Below are 20809 nucleotides of genomic sequence, written 5' to 3'. Positions count from 1 at the left end.
CCGTTTTTCCACTGACCTAGACACTCTACACAAGTTTTGCATACCATATGGGGACCCAAATACTTATCTTGGTCCCCCCGTTTAATACTAAAATATGCAAGATATGCCTGTTTCACAAATTCTGTAATGTTTCTTCTCTGTTTTTGCTGAGAAAATTCAACACAAATGTAGCAAAATACATTATGGTTATTTAAACAACTTCTTGAAGAACTCATATTCCTGAAAAAATAAAGAAAATGTATGAATAAAAAGAAAGCAAATTAAAGTTTTATGAAAATAATGCTACATTTAAAATAAAAATGCAAAACATTGTTGTAAATAAAGATTGATAATAATATGCTGTTAACATTTGGGGTTGGTAAAATTGTCTATTCTGATTCCTGTATCACAAGAACTAGAGCCAATTCAATGAAACTGATGTCATTTCTTTATTCAGCAGACCTGAAATACACTAAATATATTGAAAAATCCTTGGCAAGTGAAAACATTTTTTTTTTGTTGAGCTGTGTAATATTTATGCATCAGCAAAAACTCAACATGTTTCATGGTCACACTGAAATCATAACACCTTTCAATTCATGTGAAAGAACTATTGCTGGTTCATCCAGCAACAAATCATGTTTTGACAAATCAAATAATTAATGAATATTTAGATGATCGGATTATTTAATTAACCTAGAAAAAAACAGCAGTCTGTTGTTTGCTAAGGACCACCTGGATGATCAACAGAACTAATAGTACAATGTGGTCTACACATATGGATCAAAAATTGTAATTGTTGGTAAACATACACAGCTCCTTGCTCGGAGGGAAATAAAACACAGCATTACAAACTGAAAATATCAGATTCCAATCTTAAAGCCGATATATAGGCTGTTTTGCTGCATCAAAGCCTAGCTGTCCTAAAATCACTGCAAGTAACAACTTTTTATTGCAGTAGAAATATTTAGGCGGATCTGTTTGTATTTGTGTGTGATATGAAGTTTGGATATTCAGCATAATGATTCAAAAAACAGTTTAAAGATCTTGCCTCCCTCCGTTCCTTAAAACACTGTTGTGTAATATGCAGGAGACTATTCAGCCATGGCATCCCAAAATATACACATACTAAAACTGCTGTACTTATCAGCGGAGTAAGTTTGCTTGCTATTAGTGTGATTTTACTGGCATTAGTTAACTGCAAAGGTTTTGCATATTTTGGTATATCTGTGAGATTTTTTAAGAATAATATGTGAACAGGTGAAATGTAAATAATATCTCTAGTAGTTCATTGAGGGCACAGTCCCTGAGTATATAGACCTCTTGCCTCTAGATGGTTGGGCACAAAGTACAACCAAAAAAGCATATAGTGGATATAACCCTACATATACTAAACATGGTGAGTAGTGGCAAGTATCGTAAAGTCAAAGAATGGTAATCCTACCCATTAATACTGTAGCAGCAGACCAACCACAAAAACCATCCAACATAGTGATTGGAATACTTTGAAGAAAAGGATTTAAAAATGAACACAAAAATTCAAATTTATCCTGCTGTTCATTGGGTTGCACTGCATTCAACACATGTGACAGGCCCAAACAGAGGGGTGAAAAATTTATGCCATAGGCAACCATCAAGGAACACAGTGTAGCTGAATCCCACCTCTGCCAATTTGACTTTGCATCTGAATTTGGCAGCAGCCAATGGTGAAACTTGGTAACTTAAAAAATAAAATTTTGGGTCAAAGTACCGGGGTGGCTGTCTTGCATACCTTGGAAATAAATTACCAGCACTTTCTGCTGTGGCTGCTGACATCACATCGAAGATGGTGAAGCCCCAAAGCAGTTTCAAGGTTTTAGAATATCTATACAAGGGAGGCTTTCACAGGTAAATAATATGCATTTTGCTTGCCCCAGTAAATAATGAGAAAATCACAAGAAAACATTCAAAACAGAGCTTCCAGCTCCACCACCCTCCATTCCGATGTAAAAGGCATGTTCAGGGATAAAGTCATAATAGACCTGATATAGCAGTTCAAGTATAAACGAGGGAATAAGAAGACAAAAATAACCGAAACAAGATGACCGGAGCCAGGATCTCATCGTCAGATGTTGGTCCATGCCACACTGGATAAAGCATCCAAATAACTAAAAGTGTTCTAGGGTTAGGACTGAAAACATCACACCATTTTATTATTATTTATTATTTTATTTATTAATATTAAACAGGATTTATATAGCGCCAACATATTACGCAGCGCTGTACATTAAATAGGGATTGCAAATGACAGACTAATACAGACAGTGATACAGGAGGAGAGGACCCTGCCCCGAAGAGCTTACAATCTAGTAGGTGGGGGAATTTCACACACAATAGGATGGGCGATATGTAGTGGTGGGAAGTAATGAGGGTTTAGCAGACAGAAGAAGATGGGTAGCCAAGTTTGAAAAAATGAGTTTTGAGCGCTCTTTTAAATGAGCAGAAAGTAGGAGCAAGCCGAATAGGGCGAGGAAGACCATTCCAGAGAGTTGGAGCAGCTCTAGAGAAGTCTTGTATCCGTGCGTGTGATGAGGTTATGAGTGAGGAAGTCATTAGTAGGTCATTGGAGGAGCGGAGAGAGCGGCAGGGGGAGTATTTTTTAACCATGTCAGAAATGTAAGTGGGACAATAACTGTGGAGGGATTTGAAGGCAAAGCACAGGAGCTTAAATTTGATTCTAAGGTGAAATGGAAGCCAATGGAGAGAACTACAAAGAGATGTAGCGGAAGAGGAGCGGAGCGAAGGATGGATGAGTCTGGCTGCAGCATTCATAATAGATTGTAGAGGAGAGAGTCGGGTTAGTGGAATGCCAGAGAGAAGGATGTTACAGTAGTCCAGACGAGAGATGATAAGAGCATGTACAAGGAGTTTGGTGGTCTCAGGGGACAGGTAGGGGCGGATTTTTGAGATTTTGCGTAGGTGAAAGTGACAGGACCTGGAAATGTTCTGAATATGGGGGGTAAATGAGAGGGCCGAGTCAAAGGTGACACCAAGACAGCGTGCCTGAGGAGAGGGCCGAATAACAGTGTTGTTAACAGTTAGATATATGTCAGGGGGGGATTTGGAATTTGAGGGGGGAATGATGAGGAGTTCTGTCTTATCCAGGTTGAGTTTCAGGAATCGGTCAGACATCCATGAGGAGATGGCTGACAGGCAGCATGAGACCTTATCCAGGACTAAGGGAGACGGGTGGACAGATAAATTTGGGTGTCATCAGCATACAGATGGTACTGTAAGCCAAAGGAGGATATGAGACTACCGAGAGAGGAGGTGTACAGAGAGAAGAGAACCGGTCCAAGGACTGACCCTTGGGGAACACCAACAGGGAGGAGAGTGGGTGAGGAGGAGTTACCATTGAAAGAAACTTGAAAGGAGCGGTCAGACAGATAGGAAGCAAACCGAGAGAGAGCAGTGTCACAGATACCAATGGAGCGCATGATTTGTATTAGAAGAGGGTGATCGACAGTGTCAAAAGCGGAGGAAAGATCAAGGAGAAGGAGCAGGGAAAAGTTGCCTTGAGACTTAGCTCTGATGAGGTCATTGGCCACTTTAGTAAGGGCTGTTTCAGTGGAGTGGGCAGCTCTAAAACCAGACTGGAGGGGGTCGAGGAGAGAGTTGGTGCTCAGGTAATCGGTGAGTCTTTTGTAGACAAGGCGTTCAAGAAGTTTGGAGACATATGGGATAAGGGATATAGGACGGTAGTTAGAGGGTAGGGAGGGGTCCAGTGAGGGTTTCTTTAGGATAGGGAGAATTATGGCATGTTTAAAAGCTGAGGGGTATTTACCAGTAGAAAGGGAGAGGTTGAATAGTTCGGTTAGGGCAGGGGCCAGGGTGGAGGAATGGGCACGGAGTAGATCAGAGGGGATTGGGTCAAGTGGACATGTAGTAGATGGAGATGATGAGAGAAGAGTTAAGACTTCGTCCACAGTAACAGGGCTGAGGGAGGCCAGTGAAGATTTACAGGTGGAAGGGGTGGGTATGGTTGGAGTGGCTCCAACCATATGAAAGAGGGGAATATATTCCCCAATAGATAAATGGGAAAGTAAAAAAAATAATGTAAAGCTCTTTGCAAGATAAAAATATGGGAGCTGGCGCCGCTTTTTGGTTTTAAAAGCTCTTATCCTCATTATAGAAAATTACCAACATGTATATTTCTTTTAACATTTGTTTTGGTATTAGATGGAAGGATAAAGGCATTAACACAGGAATGTATAGCTATGAAATCTGAAAGAATTGCATGGTGCTTACCCAGCCACCAGAGCCAAATCTCTATATACTGGGCTGAAAATGTGTGCTACAATGAGAGCTACAGTGTTTTCTGAACAGCATTAGCATCTTATTAGGTTGCCTGATAGCTAAAAAAAAAAAATGGTTTCCTGTCTATCACCTATGAACATTAATATTTTATCTAGAACAAGTTTGCAGATTACTGCAGACTTTGCTGGCTTCTTGCTTGTTCTGGGCACAACCTTTTATTGCTGCCTGCATTAGAGCAAGAAAAAAGGATTCAGTGTGTATTCTAGATGCAGACTAGCGTTGGAATGAATTTGTTAATAAACTTGAGTCTAGCTATTGACTTTTTTGATGTATATCTTTTTAAAGGAACTGATGTGAAAATTGTAGCTGCCCCCTAAAGTAAATCCTTAAAGAAATGTCAGGTCCCAGGGAACCCCCCGCCAATATTTATGATATGCTTAATTCATGGTCTTGTAGCCTGGTGGTCAATGGGAAGAATGCCTCTTACATTTTTGACCAGTGGGAGGAATTTCACCCTTACAGATAGCAAAAAAAAACATTGGCGTCACTGGTAACTGATCTGAGAGACACAGATTGCTCATTGGAACCCCTAGCAACCTCTGGGGAACTCTGGTCGAGAAACATTGGATTAGGGAATTTTGGGGGGTTAGAGGATTTAGTGATCACTTAAGAATTTAAGGGTTGGTTGGGAGGAATGTAAAGTATTAAGGGTTCACCCTTGTTAAAACATTTGAGAAAGGCTGCCCCAATCTCTTTACCCCTCCTGTGTTAACACCCCCCAACATTAGGTGATGAAGCGTGCCAAATTGCAAAGTACCAACCAATGTTTGACAGTGTTTGTTTTTTTAGGGGCTGCAGAATTTGGAATGTTTCAGATTCTGAATACATTTTTACTTTTAATGAGTTACAATAATATTGGCAGGATATGAATTACAGTGCCATTAATTGGCACCCCAATGCACTTTTTTGTGCATTAGGGTGCTCTGCCAGTCTATTCAATAGACACAGAAAAGTGCATTGGAATATTGTAAAGCATAGTGTGAATGGGTCAAGGAGTGGATGTTGTAGTTCCATTATTTTCTGTGATGAACAACTGTAAGACAGGAGAGTACAGGTGCTGGATGTGGGACTTTGTTGAATGCAGCACCTATGAGCACTCCATATCCATAACCATAAAACATAACCATTGCCCTACAAAATTGCAATATTTGGGTGAAAAAGGCTAGAAGTCTTTCAAAAATAGATGTGTTTAATTATAATTCCAGAAACTGCAAGATAAACGTACCTCAAGAGAAGCATGCAAATGCTAAGAAAACAATAGGAATAAAAATGTAGAAGTGAGGGAGTAACAAAGTAAAGGTCATAACTGACTGCAGACAAACAAATTACATGGCTTACTAACCTTTATACTGCCTGTCAGCGGAGCAGCCTTTAGGATATGCAACTGTTTTATGTGGAGCAGACATTTAACACTGATGACAGGAATGCTTTGTGGGTAAAAGATATCTTGGAATTACAAAATAAATACATTTTACAAAGGAAGAGGAAAAAAGCCTTAACATGCTAGAGAACTAAAACATTTCAAGTATGTAAGTGCGCACATATGGGATTAAAGGGTAAAGAGAGACCGCTAGGTTCACACATGTTTGTCGTGTTCTGCTTAGGTGAGACTCGAGAAGCATGACAACACGTTTTCAATGATTTACTTGGATTAGGAATGGAAATTTTACTGTCTGCTATATAACATGTCTATCACCTCTAATAACAACTAGCATGAGAAATTCAAAAACAAGAGAACAAAAAAAAGTATGTAAACATGCACACAGATGAATAACCATAATGAAGCTGGTTCTAGGGTTTAGGGCAAAAGTGAATTACAAGAAAACCTCACATTATAGGGCTATTAACACCACACAATTTGACATTACTGATTTGTGCTTACTGTGCTAAATTCATAAATTCAAATGGTATTTTTTTCATGTTTTAGACCCCAGTGTAGTAAGAGCAAATATATATATATATATATATATATATATATATATATATAAAATATCTGAAGACCTCCGGGGTCAGAGCCTGCAACGGTGGCCATGTTTTAGGGGAGCTCCGTGATCCCCCGACCTGCAAAGCAAAAACATGCTTCAATGGAGGAATACTCACCTCCCTCAAGCTCCTCGAGGATCTCCTGCAGTCGGGCGGTGTCTGGAGCCGTCGTTAGGTACGTGTCCCTTTCTACCCAGAGTCTGTGCTTACTCTCCTCGGCACAGTGTTGTGGCGGCCATCTTGGCTGCACAGTACAGTCCTTCTCCTTCTCCCCTGAAGTACTTGCGGGACCCAGCTTCTCCACAGGGACAGGAGAAAGTTCTGAGAGCGGGTAGCTTCATTACTTCATTCAGTAAGCTTCAGTAAGCTTCATAACTATACCAGGACCAATTGTGAGTATGATTGTAGAAGTATGACTGCCTACATATGTACCACTTACTTACTCAGGACTGGTACTCTCGATAGCAGTTGCCCTACATACCAGCACTGCCCGTTAGTACCTCTCACCCATCTCTTTAGTAGTGTACTAATTAACATATCACCTTGCATGGTAACGTCCTCAGGATATATATAATTGATAAATATATCTCACGTACTACGGCAAGAATGGGAAAACAGCAAAAGTCTTGCACGGCGCCAAAGTCACCGGAATGTAATGGTGCCACTACCTCCCAGATTACCCAGAACCCTGAGGCCTCATCGTCTCCTCCTGCGACTCCATGTATGGACTTCACTACTCAACCTTTCCAGCATACTTGTGGTGCCACTGCCCAAGAAGTGTCTACCATTCTCATACCCTATTTTGAGAAAATATTTTTTTTCGTTTGAAACAGTTCTCCAACAAAGTGCCGCTAACACCACCAGAATCGCTGATCTTGAACAGCGTATTAGTGACCTGGAGGACCAGGTCATAGAACATCAGACAGCTATCACTTCTCAACAGCTCCTCCTTGCTTCACTGTCTGACAAGTACGAAGACCTGCAGAACAAGCACAGCAGAGCCAACCTTTCCCTGATTGGCATTCTAGAATCCTACAAACCTGTTGACCTGGTCCGCTTTATTACTGTGGACATCGCTCAGGCCCTGAAAATGGATCCCCTCCCTCCACGTGCCATCGAATGTGTCCACCGTTTTGGTCCAGACCAACGCACTCAAAGTTCCAGACCTCGGGCAGTCATTGCAGTATTCTTCCATACAGCAAACAAGGAACTTATCCTCTCAGCTTCCCGCTGCTGGGAATCCCTTGTGGTCTAGGAATACAAGATCCTGAATTTCCAAGACTATTTGGCAGCTATAGCACAGCAACGAAGAGCCTTTTCCCCAGCCTGTAAATACATTATTGAGCGCAATATCCGTTTTGCTCTACTTTATCCAGCAAAACTTAGAGTCTCCATCAATGGGGCACCTATGTTCTTTGATGACCCCTCCCTGGCCCTACCTCGCCTTCAGGAGATCTTTGCACCTGACCCGGGTACCTGAACACCATCACTTCGGGCATAACTGGGATCACATCCCACCTGCTGGATAATGGCTTCTACCAACATTCTTTATTCGTTGCTGTTGTCTTTTGTTCCTAATCCATATCTGTGCAACTTACCTTGGCCCCCCTCTCCCTCCTCGGTTTATCTAAATTGTATACTTTACATTTTTCATACTTCCATGCACACCCCACCCCCCCAATGGTAAATTGGGTTCCTCTCCCTACCTACCCCTAGTAAGCCACTTGATTTACCAAAGTTGCAAGCCTTCCCTGTGTATGGGAAAGTTTACTCCCCTCCGTTCTTATCCAAGAGTGGAAAAAAATTCATAAAAATGATTGATGATTCTTTAGTCTACCTGACCTCCTTGTTCGTAACATTGCGATTTTATTGTTATGTCTGATTCTCAGGAATCACCTACTTAGCAATATGTAATATATTGTACCACAACGTTTGTCCCACTGTATTACTACTGATGTTATATACCAGTTGATTTGTCTCTGCATTTGGCTTGCATGTGTTTTTCTGGTATAGCACTTTTGATGGGATTTGTGCCAACTGTATGCCATCAGACCATCAGAGTATGCACCATTTGGTGGTCCCTCTCCCCTTTAGTCCTATCAAGGGCCTTGGCAGCCCAGGACAGCCAAGTCAGCCCTTTATTGTTTTATGCCCACCACCCTCACTTTCCTACAACTGGTGTTCATCCCCTTCATGCTACTACTAGGAACACTTCATGTAACACATGTATGAAACCGTCACTTTTGAATAGATGTGGTACACCAAAAAACTGTTCTTTACTTTTTTTTTTTGTCAAATGTTTATCTTGTTATGTTCTTGCGTTGTTTACACATAATGCAACACAATGTATGTTACCGCTCCTTCAAAAGTTTAGTACTTGAAATCATATGATTGTTTATTTCTGCCAAACTCTTGCCCAATATTTACCTTGTATTGTTTTTATTTATTTTTTACCTGAGAACTGTTTACACTCAATAAAAATATAAAAAAAAATATCTGATAATGTGGTAAATGTAAAAGTGGTAATTAACAAAATACCTTTCAACAGGATCAGTACTTTCACTTTTAAAAGATGATCTTTATGATTACCAATTACCATTCACCGCTATGGAAAATGCCAACAATTACAACGAGAATCAGCTGTTTTTGTGTCAAACCATCAAATTACCATTTTGCATTTTTAGTTGTAGTACTAGGAAGTGGCCTCTAGGGTCTATAGTGCCCCTTTTCAGCACTTTTATAGGGGGCAATAAATTTGATAAATCTGTTTTTGTCTTTGTCATATAGCTGCAATTATGAAAGAAATTTATGTAATGCTTTTCAATTCAGCCGTAAAACTATTAAGTTATTGAAAATGGTTACACTATGGACCTGATTTCATAAAGCTCTCCAAGACTGGGGAAGATCATGGGGGAATCTGGGAGATTGGGGAAACCTGGAATGGACTTCTTAAAGTTATTTGCTATTAGTAGGCAAATGTTTTCTATCCTGTATCAAATCCATTTCAGGTTTGGTCGATCGCCCAGGTTTTGTAAGGATAGTCTATTTTCTCCAGTATTGGAGAATTTTAACAAATCTTGCCGATAGTGTGAGTTTGTGTAGATTGGACTTGGACATTAAAACGTCATAAAAAGAATCCAAAAAAACACTATTATCCTTTTGTGGATGGCTGACTAGAAACAGGTGAGACAATGAGGTTCACATTTCTGCCAATCATCTCACTAGTTCCTAAAAAATATCTTGAATAAATCACATATTTATATGATTTATAGAGATTCTGATCTTAACAACATATTTACAGCATATGTCTATCATCTTTCTTAATAATTCTTTTTTTTCTATAGCACAAGATGTCATTTTCCAACAAGTTATTTATGAAAGATGGTCTGACCATACAAGATATTCTTGATGCAGATGAATCTGAGCCAGACTCTGAGAAAACATTAGTAACACTTTAAAAGCCGGTTATCAACTTTTATTGTTTTTTTGTTTTTTTTTCAAACAATAAAATTATATTTTAGAAGCAGTATTATTATAAAGTGATGTAAATCAAAAATCATGTACTAATAATTAATGGCAAGCTGAACTAAAAGTATTACTTGGCATTTAAAAACTTCTAAAAATCTTCATTCATCCCCACCAACACCATTTTAAAGTACACCCACCAATGTCTGAAAATATTTATGTTCAAGTGTCAGTAAACCCACCAGTTACCCACCGGTTTTATTTTCTTTAGAGGCTCATAAACATTCTCAGTGACAATATACACTCTTCTTATCTTAAAATACATAACTGCCTGGTGATCCTGCCCCCTACCACTTCTTCATAGAATAATGTGGCTTATTCTCCTTACTCTGCATATATACTTCTCGCTTTAATATATACTTGTGCAAATTTATAGAGTAAATGTCTTTACTGGGCTGCTTTATAATGAACCACCACTTAGCAATCACTTGAATTATCGCAAGTGAAAACAGCAATATATTTTTCCTTTAAACTATCCAAAATTTGTTATTATAACCCAAATATATGAGAACCCCCCAACACTTCTATTACCCTACAGGTGACAAATTCAATCCCTTTATCTGTGTGCTCACTTTCGTTTGCTTAGGTAAAGCACTATGTAGTGGAGTAGTGATATGGCGATTGTCATAGTAAATTGCATAGTTCTCCAGCACATTCTTCTAAGGCCAGAGGTGATAGATCTGTCTATAGTCATACAAGTATCATCGCCCTATTCATCTACCTTTGGCTGTCTCCATGGGCACAGTTGATCAGACCGATTTTACAGCTGTCCTGGGAATAAACAGGTGATGATGGTATCTTGTCCCTGTTCCCACCCCACAGAAAAAAGCATAATTGTTCTTTGAACTTGAGCATTTATGCCTATGTCTGCATTTAACTAAGGCTGCATTCATAGGCCATGAGGTTGCAGTGCATTTACTGCTTCCTCATACCAAGGAATCGCTTCTTCTCAGAAAACACTACACGTAGCTTTTGCCGGTTGCAGCGCCATGGGGAATTAATAGGGTTGGCAGTGAGCAGTAATAGTACCGCTCACTGCCATTAGCTGTTAAATATGCTGGTGACACTTGTGTTGTGGTGTGGCAAGATACCAGTCCTGGGGAACTATGCCGGATCACTTAATCCCAAAGCAAGTCATACCCTGCACTAAAGCTTTTTTTGACAGCTGGATCATGCTTTTATGTCCTCCATCAGAGATCTATGTCTATCTTGAATCAGGTAGCAAGGTTAACAATCTTTACACCATTTTAAAGGTTTTACATCAAAAGCAATCAAAAGATTTCTTAAACAAAAAAACAAAAAACTTTCCATAAATGGTTCACTTTTCCAGCAGAACTCTTGCACCAGGTCCAGGTTTAGTTGCAAAAAGGCTTTGCTGAAGTAAAGCTGATTTGCGTTCATCTGTTTTGTAATACTCTTCTTGCACGCTTAATAGAAACTTCTCCAGTTTATCCTCAGGAACCATTGAAACTGTGCAACCTCCCCATCCAGCCCCGGTCAATCGAGACCCAACAGCACCAGATTTCCTAAAAAGGTAAAATGTACAATTTTGTTACTTTTATTTCCAAAATAAAATTCATTCACCAAAAGCAATAACACATAACTGACCTAAATGCTGTTTTTTCTCTGCCCACATAATTATACCTAAACAGTTTAGTATATAAAGGTAGACATGTTTTACCAGCACCCAACATTGTAGCTATTATGTCACATGTAGAGTTCCCCTGGAGATCTAATATAAAGAATTACTTCCCTTAGTGAATGTATGCTTACATCCTGTATGCTTATGATAGACAGCCTTACTGACTAATTATTTCTACAGTGACAATATATATTTTACAACAATGGGTACACTGGCACCCAAAGAGTTGCTCTACATGGGAAAATTATGCATTAACCTTTCAGGAAAAAGATATGTCTACCATATGTTGCATTATGTATTAATATTATTATGCTGCCACGGTAGCCATTTTATGATATAGTCTTTATTTAACATTATTTAACAGCTACCTCTGGATCTTCTCAAGTCAGTAAGTCACCATATTATCCATATCTTAGTAATACATGTAAGAGAATGAACACAAGCATAATTCAAAGCCAAAACACACTGATCGCAAGCAAATCCTGCTCAGTACAACTAGATTAAAAATGGAACCGTTTGTGGACCTTACAGAAAAACTGCCTGTATAACAGGCAAGTGTTGGCCTCCTAGAAGTGCCATAATTTGCACGGAAAACAATCCCCTCTAGTGATCCAATGACAAAATCCATGGGCACATGTGTTCTGTAACAGGAGGAAGAAATTATACAAATACAAAGCTCTACCCAGCCCTGCCCTGCCTGGCAGGCAGGTTGCGACATCTATGACAAAACAGACATACATGAAGGGTCTCTTCTGTCATAACAGCCTGCCTATGCTTCAAATGTAGGAGATAAACCCAAAAAAACTTCAATAAAAAATTCTATGGCATATCATCTAACTTCAGCTTATTTATCCTAACACAGCTTCTCCGCTGGTATGGACAGCAATTACCAAATGTCAAAATGACAGCAGGTAATTTACTATGTATTATATACCTGGAGCAGCAGTCAAAATGCAGTATGAAAAAGGACACTAGCAGATAGTCTGCAAATGCCATTGAATAATACAGTGTAATAACTTTTACATTTTACACTAATTTGATATGTGGATCAACGGTGTGTGTTTTATTGCATATGGAATCAGTATCATAACCTTACAAATATATAAACAAATAGTGTGCAAACATTTTAGGCAGGTGTAAAAAATGCCCTAAACTAGGAATGCTTTCAGAAATAATTGAAATTGAAAGTATATATTGTAAAGTGAATGAACAGATGAGAAATCTAAATAAAATCAATGTTTGGTGGGACCACCATTTTGTCTTCAAAATGGTGTCAATACTTCTAGGTACACCTATATACAGTTGTTGAATAAACTCAGAAGGTAGACTGTTTCAAACATCTTAGAGAACTAATGTAGAGGACTGGAAAAATGCTTCTGTAATCCTTTTTGTGATCTCATAAACACTTCTTGCTTTTCTTCATACTTACAAACTGGCTGTATGTTTGGGGTTGTTGTCCTACTTCAGCATAAATTTGGGGCCAATCAGACGCCTCCCTAATAATATTGCATGATGGAAAAGTATCTGCTTGTAATCCTCATCATTGAGTATGCCGGTAATCCTGACCAAATCCCAACTTCATTTGCAGAAATGCAGCCCCGCACCTTCAAAGAACCTTCACAATTGTTCAGTTTTGCCTGCAGACACTCATTATTGTACTGCTTTCCAGCCCTTTGGCGAACAAACTACCTTCTGCTACAGCCAAATCCTGCACCCCAGAGACTGTGTTTTTGAGCATAGTTGAGTCCCTAGGACTTGTTTTCACATCGTAATGCTGGCTGGACATCTTCCGATTTAGAAGGAAATAGGCATTATGTGTCTTTCGTCTACTGCACTAAGTTACCCTGGCCAACCACTGTATTTATGCTTAAACAGAGCACCTTGAAACCCCAGTATGCTTTGAAATCTTTGTCGGGGAGAGACCTTGCTGATGTTGAATGACTACCTTGTGTCTTGTTGCAGAGACATTAAAATGTGACATTAAAATATCTTCCACAACCTCACCTTAGTAACATTTTTTTTTTAAACTTGTTTTGTCTTTTTTCAGTGTTTCATAACTAAAACAAAATGCAAAGCCGAAAAGAAAGCATTATATATAATGTGAACAACAATTTGTGGGCAATCATCATCTGGTGAATGATTTGGTTGGCAAATGCATATTTTAAGAAAGAAATTAAAGTTTTGTAGTCTGAACGGTCTATGAGTGTTCCAATATTGGATACTACTCTTGCCAACAACTAGATGGTGGAACATATTGGTTGTGGTTGCTGAACGGCCAAAGGATTGAGAGTTGCCTAATTCTGAACATCCTCTGTCTTGCATGACGCGGAAGTCTTAAATGTCAAAGTGAATCACTCTGGCATTTGAGATCTCTAAAAGAACAAGTATTACGTTTGTGGAGTCCCAGAAGACATGGTGAGTTGTTATTATTCGCTCATAAAAGATGCACCACCAAATTATGCTGAAATAAAAATGCTACACAATTATATGTACAACAAAGGAAAAAGGGAAAAAAATGAGCCAAGAATGATTTCTAAAAGTAAAAACTAGAAATCAGAATCACAGCTGTAATCTTTGTTCAGTTATTCCCTATTTATTTACCATGAAATTGCCAGCATAAATCCATTATACGTAACTATTTATATACCAGTTGTACTAGAACTACAGAAAACCACCTTAAAATTGCAACCAAACTCATATTATATATACATAAAATATATATATTACAATAGTTTATTGTACATATATATTCTCAAAGGACAACAATTAAAATCATTTTAAAAATGACAAAATCAACCCCCTATATGTTTATGTAAATAAGATTTATGTAAAAAAAAGCAAACATTCTTGTAATGGCAATATTACTGTACCTTTCAAGGTAAGGTCCTGCAACATAGTGGGGTTTACAGGTAAAGTGCTGTTTTTATTCTCATGCATTTCTTACAACCCTTGTTTTTTCCATCTATTCAGGAAAATACTGTAAGCACCAACCCCCACCTATATGCTGTCTATGGATGCATATAAGCAAATACCACAGCTTGTTGATCAGTTGCACATGGATTACACAAATACATTGAATTTTTCCAGGCTGGTTACACACATTACAATACATTTTATTACACATTGACACTGATTAAGTGATCACGGTCCATCTGAGTAGTGAGTATATCTGAAAAAATGCATTTTCCACACTAAGTACAGGAAAGGAGTGTACATTCATGCAATGTATGAGTCAAGTTTCTTTCCTAAACAGAACTTTGTACTATGTTCTAACTTTAGCCAATATAATTGTCTAAAGTTAAAAGAAATACATTATCTCTATGAGGTTTTTATATTTTTTACAGAGGACCATTGGGGAGCTCCTCACTTCCTGTCTCTGTGAGGTCTCTAGAAGAAATAGTCGAAGTGTTAGTCAATTTGTGGGGACAGCAATGAAAATAATGTCAAGCCTGGATCCCTTTAACCCTTTTCCCAAATACCTTCTGAATTTGGCCTCACATATTTCATTACACTACAATGTACAAAATATTAATTAGAGATATAAATAATATTTAAAGTAAGTGAGAGTTCATAGTTATTCACAAGTCACATATGGAAAAGAGAGGAGAGAGAGTCTGCTGCTGGGTGCTGTGTTCCCTCACACCAGTTACAGGAAAGAAGAATACTACCAGAAGTCACTGGGGGGTTGGTAGAAGGGACCACAATATGCAGTGAGTGCAAAACTGAAAATGTTGGATACCAGTGGTGCCCCCAGCTCTTCTAAAGATTTGAAGTACTTTGTAATGTTTTCTTACACTTGTCCAACTGTGAATATGTAAACCAATTAAAATAGTGGATAATTTTGTTAGTGATGTGTTCTTGTACACAAGTAGTCTTTGTACAAAAGAAATGATACAGGGTGTATATACACAACATACTAAGGCCTAATCCCATCTAATCTAATGAATTATTTCAAGGCAGCACAGCGACTGAGAGGTTACCACTATGGCCTGTGCACCGCTGGGTCCCAGGTTTGAATCTTGGTCAGGACACTATCTGCATGGAGTTTGCAGGTTCTCCCCGTGTTTGTGTGAGTATCTCCACGTATTCCAGTTTCCTTCCACATTCCAAAAATATGCAGTTAGGTTAATTGGCTTCCTCCCCCAAACAAATGACCTTGGACTATACTAATGACCCATGGCTATGGTGGGGAGATTGTGAGTCCCTTTGAGGGACAGCTAGTAACATGACCGTGGACTTTTTTTAAAAAGCACTGCATAATAGGTTGGCACTTTATAAACATTGCATAATATTAATATTTGAATCCTCAAAGCAGCTAAATCATACCGCTTACAACATTACACAGATAAAAAGACAGTTGTATACAAAAACATAAGAAAAGTGCAAGATAAATTATCTTTGCGCTTCCAAAAACTACTCTTTTTGTAATTCAGGACTACCCACTCATTGACATGTGCTAAGGCTCTAGGTCTACCTTTAAGAGTGATCATGCAGGCAGACCTTCTTAGTCACTATACCTGGCTTTACTGATCTTGCAACACTCTCTACTTCTGCTTCAAGGTTGTGACTACTTTATAGGTATCAGGACTTCATCCGCAGCCATTATTCATCTTTTGAGAGTCGAGCTGCAAGACCACGAGCATGTACATGATGTTCTTGAAGAAGGCAAAACAAGGTGTGAAGTAAATTTATCCATGAACATGGAAATGGAACAAGCAAATGTGCTTGTGTAGACTTTCGTAGCCAGAGCAAAACTGGCATGTGGTCAGAGCTAGTGTTGGTCAAATAGCTCACTATTCGATTCGACAGCTATTTGGTCGAATAGAGCAAAATTATTCGGGTGAACGAAAGTCGAATTCAAACTTCATTAAAGTCAATGGGGGAAAAATTTGGGTTGTTTTTCGGGACTGTGTAGAGCTTCTATAGCCTATAAATACATTTAGAAAGACATGTCAAGACTCCCCCAGCTCTGCACAACACTGTACAAGTAAAAAAAAAAAAAGGAAGGCTATTTTATGTTGCTGGCAGTCAAGGGAACATTCCGGATTTTATACAGGCCTCCGAGTAGAGGCAGAGGGGACCCCGAGGGGGTTCCTCCAGTCCAAAAGTTAGCCACCAGGTTTCACCGCTCCCTTACAAGCCATACACAGGCTTCAGAGTACAGGCAGAGGTCCCTGAGGGGGGTCTTTCAGTCAAAAATTAGCCAGTTAGCTCAGTTACAAGTTATATAGGCCTCACAGGAGTGGGGAATGCATTGTTACCTGGAATCTCGAGCTGGGTGTAGTGCATCGTCAATGCCACCTAGAAGTCTGTAATACAGACTTCTAGGTGGCATTGAAGTCTGTCCCTACCTACTATATAGCGAAACCACATAAAAGGGAACGGGCTTGGCGGAATCAGTGGGGAAAAAAGACCCCGTTGTGCTTGAGTCTAGTCTGGAATCTAGAGCTGGGTACTGTACTGGGCAGTGGGCAGGCGGCAGCAGTAACAGCATGAGGAGGCGGCGGTAGGCCCTGAGACGCAGTGTGGACCGCTTTAACTGGCATCTAGAGCTGGGTACTGGGCAGGCGGCAACAGTAGGTGGTGGGCCCTGAGACGGATCAAGGATGGCATAAGAGGTTGAGGCCATCACTTCTATGGACAGTGTAGAAGCTGTAGCTATTGGAGACATGAATAGATGAATGAGATTTCCACTGTCCCTACAGTGGCTGAGGGCCATGAGCCAGAGTGTGGATGGCATTGTTAATTCTGCCCTTACTGCTGCCGCCTGCCCAGTACCCAGCTCTAGATGCCAGACTAGACCCAAGCTCAACAGGGTCTTCTTTCCCCGCTGATTCCACCAGGCCCGTTCCCTTTCTGGTGGTTTCGCTACATAGTAGGTAGGGACAGATTGGAATTTCGTTAATCCATTCATGTCTCCAATAGCTACAGCTTTTACACTGTCCATATAGGTGATGGCCTCAACCTCTAATGCCGTCCTTGCTCTGTCTCAGGGCCCACCACCTCCTCATCATGCTGTTACTGCTACCGCCTGCCCAGTACCCAGCTCTAGATGCCAGTTACCAATGCTGTCCACGCTCCATCTCAGAGCCCACCACCTCCTCTTCCTGCTGCACGCCCCAGGCTTGAGCAATATGAGCCATCAGGATCCAGGTATACTTCTGATGAGCCTAATTTGCCTAAATGAGCTAATTTGAATTGTGGGTGGCATCTTTAACTCTGGAGCGCAGCTCGAAGCAGAAGTTGAAGTGCATATCAATCACATTAAATTTGTGCAAATCTCCCAGAGTGGCGCTGTAGAAATTCCCTTCTATGATGTCTCAGCGCACATTAGGAATTGGGTACTCTAGCACTTCACCAGCTTTGAATCCAACAGGCATGGTCATGTTCCATATCACCAGACAAATATAGGCTCAGCATCTTGGTGAGCCGAATAAACAGGTGGTCCAGGTTGGTTTTGTACATTTCCAGTGATTGCTCATGATACCTGATAATATCCCATATACACGAGTTGATGATGACAACGTCGGGCTGAGGTCCCTGTTCGAAGTCGGCCAGCACGCTATGTACTCCGAAGAGACACGGGTCAGGAAATAGAACCGTACAAGGTGGTGGTCAGTTCTGTAATGACACACTTCACGGTAAGTTATGCCATTGTTCATTTCACCCAGAGATCCCCCGTGTCGTTTGCAAATTACATCTCACCCTTCCTTTTGAACTGGTTCCCAGTCCCAAACTCATCATTCTGCAGTATTTTCACAAGATCTTTGTAGACAGATCTTTGAATGGAGTCTCCCAGGACAGCCACATACTTGTTGTTGAGAAGTATCCGGACATCTGCAGAGCTGAATAACTTCATGGCTCATTGTGGTCATCCAGGACCTCTCGGTTCCCGTTACACATAGTGGTGTCTCCCATCTCATCCCCCTGACATATACAGAGGGTCTGCTTTCCCACTTCTCAGTTCCGGGGTAACATACACAGAAATTCAATCTGATAAAGCATGGTACCTATGGATGAAGCAGAAGACGTGGCTTTCTACGTTCAATCACAAATTTCAGATTACACACTTGCATTACACACTTCGGGGTGTCATTAAAGATGCACTACACCCAGCTCTAGATGCCAGTTACTAATGCTATCCACACTCCATCTCAGGGCCTACTATCTAGTGAAAGCACATGAAAGGGAACGGGCTTGGCGGAATCAGTGGGGAAAGAAGACCCTGTTGAGCTTGAGTGTAGTCTGACATCTAGAGCTGGGTACTGGGCATGCAGCAGCAGTAAGAGCAGGAAGAGTAGGCGGTGGGCCCTGAGAAGTGTGGATAGGGCCCTGAGAAGTGTGGATAGCATTGTTACCTGGCATCTAGAGCTGAGTACTGGGAGGAGGAGGCGGTGGGCCCTGAGACAGCAAGGGCGGCATTAGTGGTTGAAGCCATCACCTATATGGATAGTGTAGAAGCTGTAGCTACTGGAGACATTGCTGTGTAGGGGACTGCCTTTTCTTATCTGCTAGCTGATACTTAAAGCTAGCTGTAAAATGTGGCATGGATAGCATTGTTAACTGGCTACAGCTGGGTACTGGGCAGGCGGCAGCAGTACCAGCAGGAGGAAGGGGTGGTGGACCCTGAGACGGAGTGTGGACAGCATTTGATACTGGCATCTAGAGCTGGGTACTGAGCAGGCAGCAGAAGTAACAGCATGAGGAGGAGGAGGTAAGCCAGGAGACCGATCAAGGACGGCATTAAAGATTAAGGCCATCACCTACATGGACAGTGTAGAAGCTGTAGCTACTGGAGACATTGCTGTGTATGGGAACTGCCTTTTCCTATCTGCTAGCTGTAACTTTGTAAAAAGCAGCATGGACAGCAATGGTGGGTACTGAGAAGGCTGCAGCATTAGTTACAGCAGAAGGAGGAGGCGGTGGGCTCTGGGACCAAGTGTGGAAGGCATTAGTATCTTGCATCTAGAGTTGGGTAGTGGGTAGGCAGCAGCATCAGTACAAACAGGAGGAGGAGGCAGTGGGCTCTGAGACCAAGTGTGAATGGCATTAGTATCTGGCATCTACAGTTGGGTACTGGGCAGGCAGCAGCAGTAACAGCAGGAGGAGGCGGTGGGCTCTGAGACCAAGTGTGGACGGCATTAGTATATGGCATCTAGAGTTGGGTGGTGGGCAGGCAGCAGCAGTAACAGCATGAGGAGGAGGCATTAGGCCCTGTGACGGAGTGTGTACGACATTAGTAACTGGCATCTAGATTTGGGTACTGGGCAGGCAGCATCAGTTACAGCAGGAAGAGGAGGTGGTGGGCTCTGAGACAAAGTGTGGACGGTATTAGTATCTGTCATCTAGAGTTGGGTACTGGGCAGGAAGCAGCAGTAACAGCAGGAGGAAGAGGCGGTGGGCTCTGAGACCAAGTGTGGACAGCATTAGTATCTGGGATCTGAAGTCGGGAACTGCGCAGGAAGCAGCACTAACAGCAGGAGGAGAAGGAGGTGGGCTCTGAGACCAAGTGTGGACGGCATTAGTATTTAGCATCTAGAGTTGGGTAGTGGGCAGGCAGCAGCAGTAACAGCATGAGGAGGAGGCGTTAGGACCTGAGACCAAGTGTGGACGGCGTTAGTATCTGGCATCTAGAGTTGGGTACTAAGCAGACAGCAGCATCAGTTACAGCAAGAGGAGGAGGCGGTGGGCTTTGAGACAAAGTGTGGACGGCTTTAGTATCTGGCATCTAGAGTTGGGTAGTGGGCAGGCAGCAGCAGTAACAGCTTGAGGAGGAGGCGTTAGCCCGAGACAAAGTGTGGACGGCATTAGTATCTGGCTAGCTGAAACATTGTAAAATGCGGCATGGACAGCATTGGTAACTTGTATGTACAGCTGGGTACTGGGCAGGCGGCAGCAGTAACAGCAGGAGGAGGAGGTGGTGGGCTCTGAGACCAAGGGTGGACGGTATTAGTATCTTACATCTAGAGTTGGGTACTGGGCAGGCAGCAGCAGTAACAGCGGGAGGAGGCGGTGGGCTCTGAGACGAAGTGTAAATGGAATTAGTATCTGGCATCTAGAGTTGGGTACTGGGCAGGCAGCAGCAGTAACAGCATGAGGAGGAGGCAGTAGGCTCTGAGACGGAGTGTGGACATCATTAGTAACTGGCATCTAGATTTGGGTACTGGGCAGGCTGCAGCATCAGTTATAGCAGGAGGAGGAGGCGGTGGGCTCTGAGACAAGGACAGCATTATAGGTTGAGGCCATCACCACTATGGACAGTGTAGAAGCTATAGCTATTGGAGACATGAATGGATGTACATAAATATTTAATTCTGAAACCAC

General features: G+C 41.3%; 2 protein-coding genes across 3 annotated transcripts in view; one reads left to right on the top strand and one right to left on the bottom strand.

Annotated features, from left to right (window-relative positions):
- Positions 1-9797, top strand: part of FAM227B (family with sequence similarity 227 member B) — a gene marked incomplete at its 5' end in the record, with an annotated part of 149187 nt that extends 139390 nt beyond the window's left edge. Inside the window, 1 exon segment of the mRNA XM_072402412.1 lies at positions 9663-9797. Coding sequence (XP_072258513.1) covers positions 9663-9776 — 114 coding nt within the window.
- Positions 9779-20809, bottom strand: part of GALK2 (galactokinase 2) — a 101122-nt gene continuing 90091 nt past the window's right edge. For both annotated transcript variants that reach the window (XM_072402411.1, XM_072402410.1), the window contains exon 10: positions 9779-11369. In XM_072402411.1, the coding sequence (XP_072258512.1) occupies positions 11162-11369 (208 nt within the window). In that variant the 3' untranslated portion in view covers positions 9779-11161. The remainder of the gene's footprint in view (positions 11370-20809) is intronic.

Source organism: Pyxicephalus adspersus, chromosome 2 (genome assembly GCF_032062135.1).
Source record: "Pyxicephalus adspersus chromosome 2, UCB_Pads_2.0, whole genome shotgun sequence".
In the NCBI taxonomy this organism is placed as follows: Eukaryota; Metazoa; Chordata; class Amphibia; order Anura; family Pyxicephalidae; genus Pyxicephalus; species Pyxicephalus adspersus.
This window is presented reverse-complemented; position numbering and strand designations above follow the sequence as displayed.